At 48.2% G+C, this 16,007-nt stretch overlaps 1 protein-coding gene across 1 annotated transcript in view; it reads right to left on the bottom strand.

The window, feature by feature from the left end:
• The window catches only part of LOC115456688 (multidrug and toxin extrusion protein 2-like), a 54,848-nt gene that overhangs the window by 21,853 nt on the left and 16,988 nt on the right, over positions 1–16,007 (bottom strand). The window contains exons 4-6 of the mRNA XM_030185927.1: positions 15,608–15,756; positions 14,970–15,016; positions 2,710–2,756 (exon numbers count right to left, since the gene is read on the bottom strand). Of these exons, the coding sequence (XP_030041787.1) occupies positions 2,710–2,756; positions 14,970–15,016; positions 15,608–15,756 (243 nt within the window). The remainder of the gene's footprint in view (positions 1–2,709; positions 2,757–14,969; positions 15,017–15,607; positions 15,757–16,007) is intronic.

Below are 16,007 nucleotides of genomic sequence, written 5' to 3'. Positions count from 1 at the left end.
CTTTTTTTTCAGTTTCACTTAGGCGGTTTAGAGCTGAATATCACACTTAACCGGGTATGGTTAGATGGCTGCACAAAGCCGGTGATTGGACATAGCCCAGCCAAAAAAATGGAAGCCACCGTCAGCTGAATATTTACCCCTAAAACTTAGCAACAGCAGTAAATAGGGTTAGGGTTGGGGTGGTATTAGTAAGTGACGGAGCAAGGCTGGCGGTGGACAGCCTCGAACGCCTCTTGTCCAAGACAATGGTACTCCCAGATTACTGCTTGCATCATTCCATACTGGAAGAACAGGATAGGCAAGATCACTTATCTAGATCCAAAGATCAGTGGACACTCAATGAAATTATATGGAAATACTTCTAAAACAAATAGGAGGAAATATTTTTTGACTTGAGTAGTTAAGCTCTAGAATTCGTTGCTGGAGGATGTGGTAACAGTAGTTAGTGTATCTTAAAAAAAAAAGATTTGGACAAGTTCCTGGTGGAAAAGTCCATAGTCTGCTATTGAGATAGACATGGGGAAGCCACTGTTTATGCCAGGATTGGTAGCATGGAATGTTGCTACTATTTGTTTCTTCTGCCAGGTACTTGAGACCTGGATTGGCTACTACTGGAAACGGCTAGATGGGCCATTATTGGTCTGACCCAGTATGGCTATTCTTATGTTCTTCACCAGAAGTGTTGTTGAATACTTAGAAGTTCTGGGCTCAACTCCTCCTCTGAAGATGTAGGAGTAGGGCTATAGATTGGCTCTCTTCATACACAAACGCTTTCTGGCTCTGTCCAGTAGTACTCTCAAATGAAGTACTCAGCCACATAGTCAGCTGAGTGGCAGTGTCCCATCAGACCCAGTATCTTAAGGGCCCTGGTGTAATAGACAGTAGCATTTGGGGCACGAGTCCCCATATGCCAGACTAGTAATGCTCATAAAAGTCAAGTCATAAAAGTTGGTCAAATGGCAGTGAATGGTACCGCCATATGGAGGATTTGGTTAGCAGGTCAGGTTTCCTGGTATTGGTGATACTACAGAGCAAGTGTTCATAGACCCTAGAAGAGGGAATCCATCATCATCATACAAGTGGCATTTTGTGGCCAGAGCCAGGGCCCATGATTGCAGGGTTTCACCATTTGAGTACTGTCACTGTAATGAGTGGACTAGGCATAGTGAGGGTAGGAAGGGGATGTTATAAAATAGGGGAAATTGTTGTATTATAAAAAAATGTTATATCAGTGGCATTCACTTCCAGTCCAAGAGCCACAATGGAATAGAGATTTGCATGCATACTGTCACACATTCCTTAGAGGTATCCTGAAAACCTGACTCACTGGCAGCCCTTGAGCCTGAATTCAATAGGCCTGCTTAGACAGGGTGCACTTTGATTTGGCCGACATAACATATAGTAGGATGACGGCAGAAAAAGACCTGAACGGTCCATCCAGTCTGCCCAACAAGATAACTCATATGTGTATACCTTACCTTGATTTGTGCCTGTCTTTTCAGGCACAGACCGTATAAGTCTGCCCGAGCACTATCCCCTCCTCCCAACCACCAGCCCCGCCTCCCACCACCCGGCTCTGGACACAGATCATATAAGTCCTGCCCAGCACTATTCCCGCCTCCCACCACCGGCTCTGGCACAGACCGTATAAGTCTGCCCACCACTATCCTCGCCTCCCAACCACCAACCCCTCTTCCCCCCACCGACTCCGCCACCCAATTTCGGCTAAGCTTCTGAGGATCCATTCCTTCTGCACAGGATTCCTTTATGTATATACCACGCATGTTTGAATTCCGTTACTGTTTTCATCTCCACCACCTCCTGCGGGAGGGCATTCCAAGCATCCACCACTCTCTCTGTGAAAAAAATACTTCCTGACATCTTTTTGAGTCTGCCCCCTTCAATCTCATTTCATGTCCTCATCGTTCTAAACCGCCTTCCCATCTCTGGAAAAGATTTGTTTGCTGATTAATACCTTTAAAAATATTTGAACGTCTGTATCATATCCCCCTGTTCCTCCTTCCCCAGGGTATACATGTTCAGGTCAGCAAAGTCTCTCCCCTCAGACTCCTTGGAACGCAAATCCCATACCATTCATGTTATCACCTTTTTTAAAAGGCTGTCCAGGTCAATTTTTAGCCAGCAGCGGTCAGCATTTAAAAATCGTTGACTGCAGCTTGCTAATTAGACCCAGATATTCAAGTGCCAGGCCCTAATTCAGGCACTGGCCCTGTATACCCAGGTCTTTGCTCAAAAGCTATCCAGGTTCGGGTCATATTCATTGCTAGTTCGGCAGGGCCAAAATGCCCAGTTAGCGTATGTGAGCAGTGACTAACACTAGTGCCCATACAACTCCTGGTTCTGCCCTGGCACTAACAGCGAGTGCACAATGCTCAGAGGCAGATACTCAGGTGACCATTATCCAGTTAGGTGCTGCTGAATTCCAACTCCCAACCTACTTAGCACAATTTAACCATGCAGAAGCCGCTCCTGCCCGTTATGAATGCATTTCTTCTGGGGCAGCTGTGAATCCCAGCCCTGGTTCTAAAGGACATGGAAGCAAAAGCAAGTTGCTAGGCTCAGACAAAAAAATATTTCTAGTTTGTAATACAATAATTTGGTTTAACCACAACTCTTTATAAAGTCTGTATGCATCTAACAACTGGGGTAACTAGAAAAGAAAAGATTTTACAGTAATTAAAACAGTACCTGATTCTGTAAATCTCTGTCTGCAGCTGGAAAAAGGAAAAACCCGCCTGTGGAGCAGAACCAACATAGGATAAAAAACCCAGAATCAATGCCATGGAATGGTCTTAAAATGACCAGTTTAAGTGGAGTGCTGCCAAAGGACCTAAGCTTTGAATATTCACATTGTTTGGCTTTATTCATAGATTCTCATCTGCTCTTACCTGTGCTCCATCTCTTAATAGCTCCTTGATAATCTGCTTACTTTACATCCATCTATTTTATAAAGGAAAAAGAAAGGGGGAAAAAAAACCCTTCCTTTCTTTCACTTGCAGAGCTTCTGGCCTCTGAAAGTTGTTATATCTCTGTCTTCATCCTGACTAACTGCAAAGGTATAATTGCTCACTTGCACTGTGTTTAAATATTTATGCTTTTTATTATCAGAACTGTGTTTTTATAGCTTCACTCTACTGCAGTGTTGCCTATGATTTTAATCTAATCAATTTGGTTCCATTGTGTCTGGTGACTAATAGATTGTGTGCCTTTAAAGGTGGGGCAGCTCTGTAGAGAGTTGGTAAATCCTGAAAAGAGAACACTTTTTTGCTTTGGAGTGCTGCCAGAAAGCTAGGCTTTGAATATTCAGATTATTGTTTGGTTTTGATTTATAGATTCTAATCTGCTCTTACCTGTGGTCCTCCTCTTAATATCTCCTATCTACCTACCTTACCTCCATCTATCTATAAAGGGAAAAAAAAAAAGCCTCTCCCTTTCTTTTCATTTGCAGAGGTTCTGGCCTCTAAAAGGTTGCAATATCTCTGTCTTCATCCTGACTCTATAGTCCCCACCCTACCAGTGGTGTGCTGGAGCCGGCTCGCAAGAGCCGGTTGTTAAATTGTCTTCCAACTTGCAGCCGGTTGTTAAAAAGCGTGAGCTGGCTCTCCTCCCTCCCTCCAGATCTGGTCCCTCACCGACTTGACTCTGAGGAGTCAACCCTTGTCCTTCGAATTCTTTGGGGCAGGCAGTCTTGCCTGCCTGCTGCCAGCGCTGACTCTCCCCCGCTGCCGTTCGTGCTTTAAAAATGGCCACCGAGACTTCCAGAGGCAGCCCTCGCGAGACTTCTGCTGAAGTCTTGGAGGGCCGCCCTTGTAAGTCTCGGTGGCCATTTTGAAGCGCAATCTGGTGGCGGGAGAGAGTCAGCGCTGCAGCGGGCAGGCAACACTGCCTGCCCGAGGAATTCGAAGGACCAAGGCAGGGTGACTCAGAATCAGGTCGGTGAGGGAATGGATTCGGAGGGAAGAGGGAGGAGAATTCGCTGAACAACTCGGAAGGGGGTGGCAGGGGAGAGAAGGGAGTCGCTGGGCATGGGCTGATGGAGGGGAGAGAAGGGTCACTGCTGGACATGGGTGGATGGAGGGCAGGAGAAAAGGAGGATCACTGGACATGGGTGCACGCAGGCAGGGGAGAGGAGGGTCGCTGGACATTGGGTGCATGGAGGGCAGGGGGAGAGTGATGAAGGAGATGAGGGAAAAGGAAGAGAGGAGAAAAACTGCACATGGATGAAGAAAATAGGCAGAAGCTGAGGACCAGAATGAAGAAGAAAGGAGGAAAGGAAAGAAATAATGGAAAGGAAGCCTGGAAACGAAGTTAAGAGGACAGATAGCAGCAGAATCGGATACTGGGCCAACATGATCAGAAAAAAACAGTCACCAGACAACAAAGGTAGAAAAAAAATCATTTTCTTTATAGTGTTTGGAACATGTTCACTTTGAGAATCAGGTGCTCAACATTAAAAGTTTATTTATTATTTATGGCATTTTATCGCACATTAAACATGAATTAGATTGGAACCTGGGATCATTTAAATTTTCTTTTCCTGGAGTAATGCATTGCCAACCCACCCCCCCCCCAGGCTCTCTCCCCGGCTATAGCCAGCTCTACAATTTGGGGGGGGGGGGGGGGGAGGCGCAGAGGGGGACTGGGGAGAGAGCCTGTTAAACATTTACCAAGCACCCACTGCTCCTACCACCCCAGTTAACTCTCCCTATATAAAAAAAAATCAAGAGACAAATATCTTCAATACACCTCACACTGATCAATCCTTACTATTCATATTCATTAACACATTTCCACCTTTTCACACTGGTGAATCACAAACAATATGACCTTCCCCCATTCAATGCAATTCGTGTTGTGCTTCAGTCCTAGGGCAAAGCACCTGGAACCTTAGAGCTTGCCCCATCTGTCTCCAAATATCATTTATGAAAGATGAAAATCAACAACTTTAAGAAGGAATTGGCTATGATTATCCAATTCCTAGCCAATTTTCCACCAGCCCTACCACAGAGAATAAAGCACAGAGGAATAGATGAGGCACAGTAAGCTCAGGTAGATTACGACCTATGACACAGAGGACACTCAACCCTCTAACCTTTGCCCCCTATATAATTCCTTTGCCTCATTGGATCATTATGATGCTGAGAAACTATGTACTGATGTGGAACCAGAAGCAATGAATCTAACACAATCCACCAAAATAACTATAAATTGGTGCAAGCAGAAAATTCTTACTGCTAGGAGACTCCATTATCAGAGGCATTAACTTTGGGAACATAGGTTCAAGGGTCCCAACCTAGTGAAATGCCTTCCGGATTCTTAGCTACGAAAGTACCACCAAATACGGAGCATTAGCAGAGAAGAGAGCAAGCATTCTAATACCGATGATGTATACCACCCGGGACAAATGACCTGTCCAACATCAGCAAGTTTAGAGCACAGAGAGCATTCCCAGAAGCCAAAGATAGCCAATAGAGTGGATACCCTGGAGGGAGTAGAAACCATGAGAAGGTATCTTCAAACAGTGGACGAATGGTCAGGGTTGGGCAGTTAAAATTTAATATATCTTGTTTCTGAAGGTGTCTCTGATAAATACCGGTTTCTTGTACTTAAAGTACCAAATATAGAAACCTTCCACTCTTATTATTGTTGAAATAAATTTATTTATAGTGTATAGTGCTCAGAACAGAGTGCATACCTTGATCTGGAAACCAGTTTTATGACAGCTATCTACAAAACTGGTTCCCTAATCAAGATACGCACTCGGTTCTGAGCACTACACACTATACATAAATTTATTTAACAATAATAAAAGAGTGGAAGGTTCTATATTAGTTTGGTAGTTAAAATTTAATCAGCAGGAGTGGTCTATTTAATTTAAGTGCCCCTGTGATCTGGTCTCACATTGATCAAACGACTAAGAGTCGTAACACGAGAGCTGATCCGAGCATCGTTCCTAGCCTTAAGCATTGTAAAAGGAAGCTCCCCTATCATTCATACTGAAGACTCAACATCACCAGTTTTGACATGTTACAGTGTATTGTACTAGAGCAATCTCAGCGGAGTAGTGACGTTGGTCATGCTTTAACGGCAGCTGGAGCAAAAAGAATCTTTTACTTTAATTCAGTAGAAACCTGATGGGCTGAATGTTCGGTGTGAGTGGTCCGTCTTTTTTTGAAACTGGACTGAAGTGATGTCATACTACAGAATCTTCAGGGATTGGTGGTTTTGTACAGAGTGGGTGGTGCTTTATTTAAGTGGTGTATCCTTTTTTTTCAGTGTACCCCGACTTAGTTTTGGGATATAGCGGATTGGACAAAGGATCGTTACCCCTGATGCAGCTCTCGTGAAACGGGGCCTTCCTGTTGGGTATTTGGATTAGTTGACCAGCTGGTTATGCTATCTGTATTGGAGTACTACATGAAGTGAAGAAACAGAAAATAAGAGAGGTGATTTTGGTTTTGTCACCAGCTTGGTTGAATTGAACTGAATTTAACTGAACTGATTTGTATTCTGTGTTCTACGGTGTGTACACACGTTTGCTACTTTGTCAGAGTTTTGGATTATTTAAGCACGTTGGATTAGTGGAGGTTTTTTTGGAGCCGTATGATGGTGAGCTGGGCCCACGCTTATAACTTGATATTTCAGGTTGGCTGGGTGGTGTTACTGAGGCTTTTTTTCTCCACTTTGATTGCTGTAATGGGGTCCTCTGTCAATGTATCAGCATAATTGCAGATTTTGAACTGTTTCTTGATTGATTTTCTGGTTGAAGTTGAAAGCTTGGGTGGATTTTTAGTTAAAATGTAATGCCAAGAAGTGTAAAGTGATGCACTTGGGGTGAAGTAATCCATAACAGATAGAGAGATTGGTAAACTCAGCTCACGAGAGGGATTTGGGGTGATGGTGTCCGAGGATCTCACGGTGACGAAACAATGCGACAAGGTGGTGGCTGCGGCCAGAAGGATGCTAGGCTGCATAGAGAGGAATATAACCAGCAGAAGAATGGAGGTGTTGATGCTCCTGTACAAGTCATTGGTGAGGCCCCACTTGGAGTACTGTGTTCAATTTTGGAGGCCGTATCTTGCTAAGGATGTAAAAAATTGGGAGTAACACATGGATCTGCCCTATGCCCTATTCTAACACGCATGCCTAAATTGAATAGTGCGGAATTCCAAAAAGGGGCATTCCCAGAATTTAGGCACGATATTACAGAATACCTTCATTTGTGCACTCAACTGCCATTAGTAGCCATTGGCAGGAGTAAACCCTTGCGCCCAAGGTTAAGTGCAAAATGCGCACTGAGCTAGTATTCTATATAGGTCATTCCACACAGAACACCTTTGACAAGGTACCTCATGAAAGGCTACAGAGGAAATTGGAGGGTCATGGGATAGGAGGAAAAGTTCTATTGTGGATTAAAAACTGGTTGAAGGATAGGAAACAGAGAGTGGGGTTAAATGGGCAGTATTCACAATGGAGAAGAGCAGTTAGTGGGGTTCCTCAGGGGTCTGTGCTAGGACCGCTGCTTTTTAATATATTTATAAATAATTTAGAGATGGGAGTAACTAGCGAGGTAATTAAATTTGCTGATGACACAAAGTTATTCAAAGTCATTAACTCGCGACGGGATTGTGAAAAATTACAGAAGGACCTTACGAGACTGGGAGACTGAGCGGCTAAATGGCAGATGACGTTTAATGTGAGCAAGTGCAAGGTGATGCATGTGGGAAAAAAGAACCCGAATTATAGCTATGTCATGCAAGGTTCCACGTTAGGAGCTACAGACCAAGAAAGGGATCTGGGTGTCGTCGTCGATAAAGCGAATGCTACATACCTGTAGAAGGTATTCTCCGAGGACAGCAGGCTGATTGTTCTCACTGATGGGTGACGTCCACAGCACCCCCTCCAATCGGAATCTTCACTAGCAAAGACGTTTGCTAGCCCTCGCGCGCCCATGCGCACCGCGCATGTGCGACAGTCTTCCCGCCCGAACCGGCTCGTGTTCGTCAGTCCCGTATGTAGCAAGACAAAGACAAGGGAAGACACAACTCCAAAGGGGAGGCGGGCGGGTTTGTGAGAACAATCAGCCTGCTGTCCTCGGAGAATACCTTCTACAGGTATGTAGCATTCGCTTTCTCCGAGGACAAGCAGGCTGCTTGTTCTCACTGATGGGGTATCCCTAGCCCCCAGGCTCACTCAAAACAACAAACATGGTCAATTGAGCCTCGCAACTGCGAGGACATAACTGAGATTGACCTAACAACTTATCCAACTAACAGAGTGTAGCCTGGAACAGAACAAAAAATGGGCCTAGGGGGGTGGAGTTGGATTCTAAACCCCAAACAGATTCTGAAGCACCGACTGTCGCATCGGGTATCCTGCTGCAGGCAGTAGTGAGATGTGAATGTGTGGACAGATGACCACGTCGCAGCCTTGCAAATCTCTTCAATAGTGGCTGACTTCAAGTGGGCCACTGATGCTGCCATGGCTCTAACATTGTGAGCCGTGACATGACCCTCAAGAGCCAACCCAGCCTGGGCATAAGTGAAGGAAATGCAGTCTGCTAGCCAATTTGATAATGTGCGTTTCCTCACAGCCACTCCCCTCCTGTTGGGATCAAAAGAAACAAAGAATTGGGCGGACTGTCTGTTGGGCTGTGTCCGCTCCAGATAAAAGGCCAATGCTCTTTTGCAGTCCAATGTGTGCAGCTGACGTTCAGCAGGGCAGGAATGCGGACGGGGAAAGAATGATGGCAAGACAATTGACTGGTTCAGATGGAACTCCGACACCACCTTCGGCAAGAACTTAGGGTGAGTCCGGAGGACTACTCTATTATGATGAAATTTGGTGTAAGGGGCATGGGCTACCAGGGCCTGAAGCTCACTGACTCTACGAGCTGAAGTTACTGCCACCAAGAAAATGACCTTCCAGGTCAAGTACTTCAGATGGCAGGAGTACAGTGGCTCAAAAGGAGGTTTCATCAGCTGGGTGAGAACGACATTGAGATCCCATGACACTATAGGAGGTTTGATGGGGGGCTTTGACAAAGCAAACCTCTCATAAAGCGAACAACTAAAGGCTGTCCTGAGATCGGCTTACCTTCTACACGGTAATGGTATGCACTAATTGCGCTAAGGTGAACCCTTACAGAGTTGGTCTTGAGACCAGACTCAGACAAGTGCAGAAGGTAGTCAAGCAGGGTCTGTGTAGGACAAGAGCGAGGATCTAAGGCCTTGCTGTCACACCAGACAGCAAACCTCCTCCATAAAAAGAAGTAACTCCTCTTAGTGGAATCTTTCCTGGAAGCAAGCAAGACACGGGAGACACCCTCCGATAGACCCAAAGAGGCAAAGTCTACGCTCTCAACATCCAGGCCGTGAGAGCCAGAGACTGGAGGTTGGGATGCAGAAGCACCCCTTCGTTCTGGGTGATGAGGGTCGGAAAACATTCCAATCTCCACGGTTCTTCGGAGGACAACTCCAGAAGAAGAGGGAACCAGATCTGATGCAGCCAAAAAGGAGCAATCAGAATCATGGTGCCTCGATCTTGCTTGAGTTTCAACAAAGTCTTCCCCACCAGAGATATGGGAGGATAAGCATACAGCAGGCCTTCCCCCCAATCCAGGAGGAAGGCATCCGATGCCAGTTGGCCGTGGGCCTGAAGTCTGGAACAGAACTGAAGAACCTTGTGGTTGGCTCGAGATGCGAAGAGATCTACCAAGGGAGTGCCCCACACTTGGAAGATCCAGCGCACTACTCTGGAGTTGAGCGACCACTCGTGAGGTTGCATAATCCTGCTTAACCTGTCGGCCAGACTGTTTACGCCTGCCAGATATGTGGCTTGGAGAAACATGCCGTAACGGCGAGCCCACAGCCACATGCTGACGGCTTCCTGACACAGGGGGCGAGATCCGGTGCCCCCCTGCTTGTTGATGTAATACATGGCAACCTGGTTGTCTGTCTGAATTTGGATAATTTGGTGGGACAGCCGATCTCTGAAAGCCTTCAGAGCGTTCCAGACCGCTCGAAACTCCAGGAGATTGATCTGTAGACCTTTTTCCTGGAGGGACCAGCTTCCCTGGTTGTGAAGCCCATCGACATGAGCTCCCACCCCAGGAGAGACGCATCCGTAGTCAGCACTTTTTGCGGCTGAGGAATTTGGAAAGGGCGTCCCAGAGTCAAATTGGACCAAATCGTCCACCAGTGCAGGGATTCGAGAAAACTCGTGGACAGGTGGATCACGTCCTCTAGATCCCCAGCAGCCTGAAACCACTGGGAAGCTAGGGTCCATTGAGCAGATCGCATGCGAAGACGAGCCATGGGAGTCACATGAACTGTGGAGGCCATGTGGCCAAGCAATCTCAACATCTGCCGAGCTGTGATCTGCTGGGACGCTCGCACCTGGGAGACGAGGGACAACAGATTGTTGGCCCTTGTCTCCGGAAGATAGGCACGAGCCATCCAAGAATCCAGCAGAGCTCCTATGAATTTGAGTCTCTGTACTGGGAGAAGATGGGACTTTGGATAATTTATCACAAACCCCAGTAGCTCCAGGAGTCGAATAGTCATCTGCATGGACTGTAGAGCTCCTGCCTTGGATGTGTTCTTCACCAGCCAATCGTCGAGATAAGGGAACATGTGCACTCCAAGCCTGCGGAGCGCTGCTGCTACCACAGCCAGGCACTTCGTGAACACCCTGGGCGCAGAGGCGAGCCCAAAGGGTAGCACGCAGTACTGGAAGTGACGTGTTCCCAGACGGAATCGGAGATACTGTCTGTGAGCTGGCAGTATCAGAATATGCGTGTAAGCATCCTTTAAGTCCAGAGAGCATAGCCAATCTTTTTCCTGAATCATGGGAAGAAGGGTGCCCAGGGAAAGCATCCTGAACTATTCCTTGACCAGATATTTGTTCAGGGCCCTTAGGTCTAGGATGGGACGCATCCCCCTGTTTTCTTTTCCACAAGGAAGTACCTGGAATAGAATCCAGCCCCTCTTGCCCGGTGGCACGGGCTCGACCGCATTGGTGGCTGAGAAGGGCAGAGAGTTCCTCTGCAAGTACCTGCTGTGTCTGGAAGCTGACAGACTGAGCTACCCGGTGGGCAATTTGGAGGCATGGAGGCCAAATGGATGGGCGTAGCTTGCTGGACTATTTGAAGAACCCAACGGTCGGAGGTTAAGAGGCCACCTTTGGTGAAAAACTTTCAACCTCCCCCCGACCGGCAGATCGTCCGGCACGGACACTTTGATATTGGCTATGCTCTGGCTGGAGCCAGTCAAAAGCTCGTCCCCTGCTTTTGCTGGGGAGCCGTGGGGCCTTGCTTGAGGCGCACGCTGCTGACGAGAGTGAGCGCGCTGGGGGCCTTAGCCTGGGCCGCAGGCTGTCGAGAGGGAGGATTGTACCTACGCTTACCAGAAGAGTAGGGAACAGCCCTCCTTCCCCATAAAAACGTCTACCTGATGAGGTAGATGCTGAAGGCTGCCGGCGGGAAAATTTGTCGAAAGCGTTAACCCGCTGGTGGAGCTGTTCTACCACCTGTGTCGACCTTTTCCCCAAAAATGTTATCCGCTTGACAAGGGAGTCCGCAATCCGCTGCTGGATCCTATTCTCCAGGTCGGAGGTACGCAGCCATGAGAGTCTGCGCATCACCACAAATTGAGCAGCGGCCCTGGATGCAACATCGAAGGTATCAAATACCCTCTGGTCAGGAATTTCCTACATGCCTTCAGCTGCCTGACCACCTCCTGAAACGGCTTTGGCTTGCTCAGAAGGGAGTTTGTCCACCAAGTCCGCCAGCTGCCGCACATTGTTCCGCATATGGATGCTCGTGTAGAGCTGGTATGATTGAATCTTGGCCACGAGCATGGAAGAATGATAGGCCTTCCTCCCAAAGGAGTCTAAGGTTCTGGGGTCTTTGCCCGGGGGGCGCAGAAGCATGCTCCCTTGACTCTTAGCCTTCTTCAGGGCCAGATCCACCACACCAGAGTCGTGAGGCAACTGAGTGCGCATCAGCTCTGGGTCCCCATGGATCAGATACTGGGATTCAATCTTCTTGGGAATGTGGGGATTAGTTAGTGGCTTAGTCCAGTTCGCCAGCAGTGTCTTTTTTAGGACATGATGCATGGGTACTGTGGACGCTTCCTTAGGTGGAGAAGGATAGTCCAAGAGCTCAAACATCTCAGCCCTTGGCTCATCCTCCGCGACCACCGGGAAGGGGATGGCCGTAAACATCTCCCTGACAAAGGCCGAGAAAGACAGACTCTTGGGAGGAGAAAGCTGTCTTTCAGGGGAGGGAGTGGGATCAGAAGGAAGGCCATCAGACTCCTCGTCAGAGAAATATCTGATGTCCTCCTCCGCGTCCCACGAGGCCTCACCATCGGTATCAGACACAAGTTCACGAACCTGTGCCTGAAGCCACGCCCGTTCCAACTCCGTGGAAACACAGCCACGGTGGAAGCGTCGTGAGGTGGACTCCCTGGCCGGCAGCGGCGAAGCTCCCTCCCCCGACGTCATCGAGGAGTCACCTGGGAGGTAGCCGAAGCCGGTACAGCAAGCGGTACCGGTACCGGGGACCTCACCCCGGGCAAAGGGCCAGCAGACGCCTCACTCGACGGCACCGGTGGCGCAGGCACCCCCATACCGGAGGAGAAGGACCTAACAGCTCTTCCAGGATGCCTGGAAGAACGGCCCGGAGACTCTCGTGCAGAGCGGCTATGGAGAAAGACTGAGAAGCCGGTGCAGGCGTTGAGGTCAGAATCTGTTCCGGGCACGGAGGCGGTACCAGGCTGTCCGGGGTATTAGACAGCGCACCGGAACACCCTCCTGGATGGAGGTCGTAGCGGGTTCCTCCCATGTCGTGCCGATGCCTGCTGGTGGCCGACTCCCTCGGCGACCCAAGAGATCCTACCCGGTGTACCAAGTCGGGAAGGTGACCCCGGTGACGATGTTTCTCAACTTCTTCGCGCGGAAGCATATCACCGGAGCTCCAACGCCTCCGGTACCGATGCGGAGCGACATTGAATCCAGTACGTCCGCTTCCTCGGGGCCGGGTCGAGATGCGTCCGATCCCGGGGGGGGGGGGGGAGGGGGGGGGCTGTACGCAGGAGCCCTCAGGGCAGGAGGAGACCCACCCGAAGGCTCACGCCCACCAGCAGGGGAATGGACAGCCCTCACCTGCACTCCCAGACGAAAGCACCACCGTCCGACGACATCAGCACCAGCGGGGGTCCCGGTACCACCGACGCCCTCTTCCGAAGTCTCAGTACCGTCGATGCAGGAGGAATACGCCTCGATGCCGTCGACGCCGATGCACTCCCCGAAGACTTCGGTGCTGCTGACGCCGATGCACTTGACGAATCCCGAGATGCTGTTGCCGTCGAAGCACTGGAGAACAGAACGTTCCACTGGGCTAATCTCGCTACCCGAGTCCCCTTCTGCAAAAGAGCACAAAGACTACAGGTCTGCGGGCGGTGCCCAGCCCCCAGACACTGAAGACACAAAGCGTGCCTATCAGTGAGCGAGATTATCCAGGCGCACTGGGTGCACTTCTTGAAGCCGCTGGAAGGCTTCGATGACATGGGTGGAAAAATCGCGCTGGCGAAATCAAAATTTGCGATGATGACAATAGGCACCGAAAAAAAAAGGGGAAAAACCCGTATGGGCGGCCAACAAGGCCACTCCCGAAAGCGAAAGGACACTTACGCTGGGAAAAAAAACTAGAAATACCGGGAAAAAGGGGAACCTCTTTTTTTTTTTTTTATTAAACACAGAAAAAAGTAGAAACGCAAAAGACGCGCGAGGTCTTCTGAGGGGCACGAAACGGCGGCAAAACACGACCGTCCCAAGCGCGGACAAAAGAAGACTGACGAACACGAGCCGGTTCGGGCGGGAAGACGGTCGCGCATGCGCGCGCGAGGGCTAGCAAACGTCTTTGCTAGTGAAGATTCCGATTGGAGGGGGTGCCGTGGACGTCACCCATCAGTGAGAACAAGCAGCCTGCTTGTCCTCGGAGAATACACTGAAACCTTCTGCTCAGTGTGCTGCTGCAGCTCGGAAAGCAAATAGAATGTTGGGTATTATTAGGAAAGGTATGGAAAACAGGTGTGAGGATGTTATAATGCCGTTATATCGCTCCATGGTGCGACCGCACCTTGAGTATTGTGTTCAATTCTGGTCGCCGCATCTCAAGAAAGATATAGTGGAATTGGAAAAGGTGCAGCGAAGGGCGACTAAAATGATAGCGGGGATGGGACGACTTCCCTATGAATAAAACCTAAGGAGGCTAGGGCTTTTCAGCTTGGAGAAGAGACGGCTGAGGGGAGACATGATAGAGGTATATAAAATAATGAGTGGAGTGGAACAGGTGGATGTGAAGCGTCTGTTCACGCTTTCCAAAAATACTAGGACTAGGGGGCATGCGATGAAACTACAGTGTAGTAAATTTAAAACAAATCGGAGAAACTTTTTCTTCACCCAACGTGTAATTAAACTCTGGAATTCGTTGCCGGAGAACGTGGTGAAGGCGGTTAGCTTAGCAGAGTTTAAAAAGGGGTTAGACGGTTTCCTAAAGGACAAGTCCATAAACCGCTACTAAATGGACGTGGGAAAAATCCACAATTCCAGGAACAACATGTATAGAATGTTTGTACGTTTGGGAAGCTTGCCAGGTGCCCTTGACCTGGATTGGTCGCTGTCGTGGACAGGATGCTGGGCTCGATGGACCATTGGTCTTTTCCCAGTGTGGTATTACTTATGTACCTTTTACAGAATACTAACTTAGCATTATAGTGAATTTCATGCTAAAAATGGTAAATGTCACTGTTCTAACACAAGCATCACTTGGGAATGAAAGACATCACTTTTTAGCTTATGATATGATGTTATGTACTTATTCTCTCCTATTTTTATCTGGTAACTTGTTTATAAATTAAGGCAAAAAAAAAACAAATTAGAACTTACGGGCAAAGCTGGGATAAAGATCATAACATAAAGCTGTGTAAACCTAGGGAAGAAAAAAAAAATGTATCTTAATTACTAAGGCAATCAACAAGAACAGTCATCCTACTTGTGAGCCATAAGCTAAAGACTGGGGCTCATATTCATACCACAGGTGGGAGCTTGGCTTACTCCCGCGGTCAGCCCAGATATTCAATGCCAGGCTGTTTCCAGTGACTGGCACTGAATATCTGGAAGATAGCTGGTTAAGTTTAAACCAGCTAAAAATATACCAGCTATTTACATGGCCCAACGTGGCCGCTTACAATAGCCAGCTATGTGCTGAATATTCAGGAATAGCCGGCTATATTGCATGATATAGCCAGTTATCTCCTAGTCGCAAGCCGGGAATATTCAGTGAGGAATAGCCTTATTCTCCACTAAATATAACCAGGTGCCGTTTCTGGCTGGTTAAATAGTTTTGACAACCTTGGGGGGGGGGGGGGGGGGGATCTGTACAGTGATAATCAAGCATAGAGGCTCCCACCAAAAACGACGCAAAACATATATTAGAAAACATAAAAAGGAAGAATTCTTGAGAAAGGTTGCTATGAACACCATTCTACAGACAAAGGTACAATATAGGCACAAGTCAAACCTGGCCACAGTTGGGTCCTGTCTGAAGAGAAGCAGGATGGATTCGGTGTTGATGAAGAAAGCCCAGCAGGGGAAGCAGAAGAGGAGCACGATAAGGATCCCCCGCTGCACAATGATCCCCACACGCTTCAGATTCTTACCGCCATAAGTCTGAAAAAGGGAAATACAGTGAAAGGTCAACAGTCCAAATGTATGTCCCTAGATGAGAGAAACCCCATGGAAAAGGGAGCCGAGGAGAAGTACAGCAGTTCTTTTTTTGTGGCAGAAAATGTACTAGGGGGAATTTATTTATTTTATTTATTTAGTGGCACTGTCTCAAAATGGGCTCACAATCTACGTAGTATATTGTACCTGGGGCAATGGAGGGCTAAGTGACTTGCTCAGGGTCACAAGGAGCTGAA

Source organism: Microcaecilia unicolor, chromosome 13 (assembly GCF_901765095.1).
Source record: "Microcaecilia unicolor chromosome 13, aMicUni1.1, whole genome shotgun sequence".
NCBI classification, from domain to species: domain Eukaryota; kingdom Metazoa; phylum Chordata; class Amphibia; order Gymnophiona; family Siphonopidae; genus Microcaecilia; species Microcaecilia unicolor.
The sequence above is the reverse complement of the archived record's forward strand: the minus strand, read 5'-3'. Positions and strand labels throughout refer to the sequence as shown.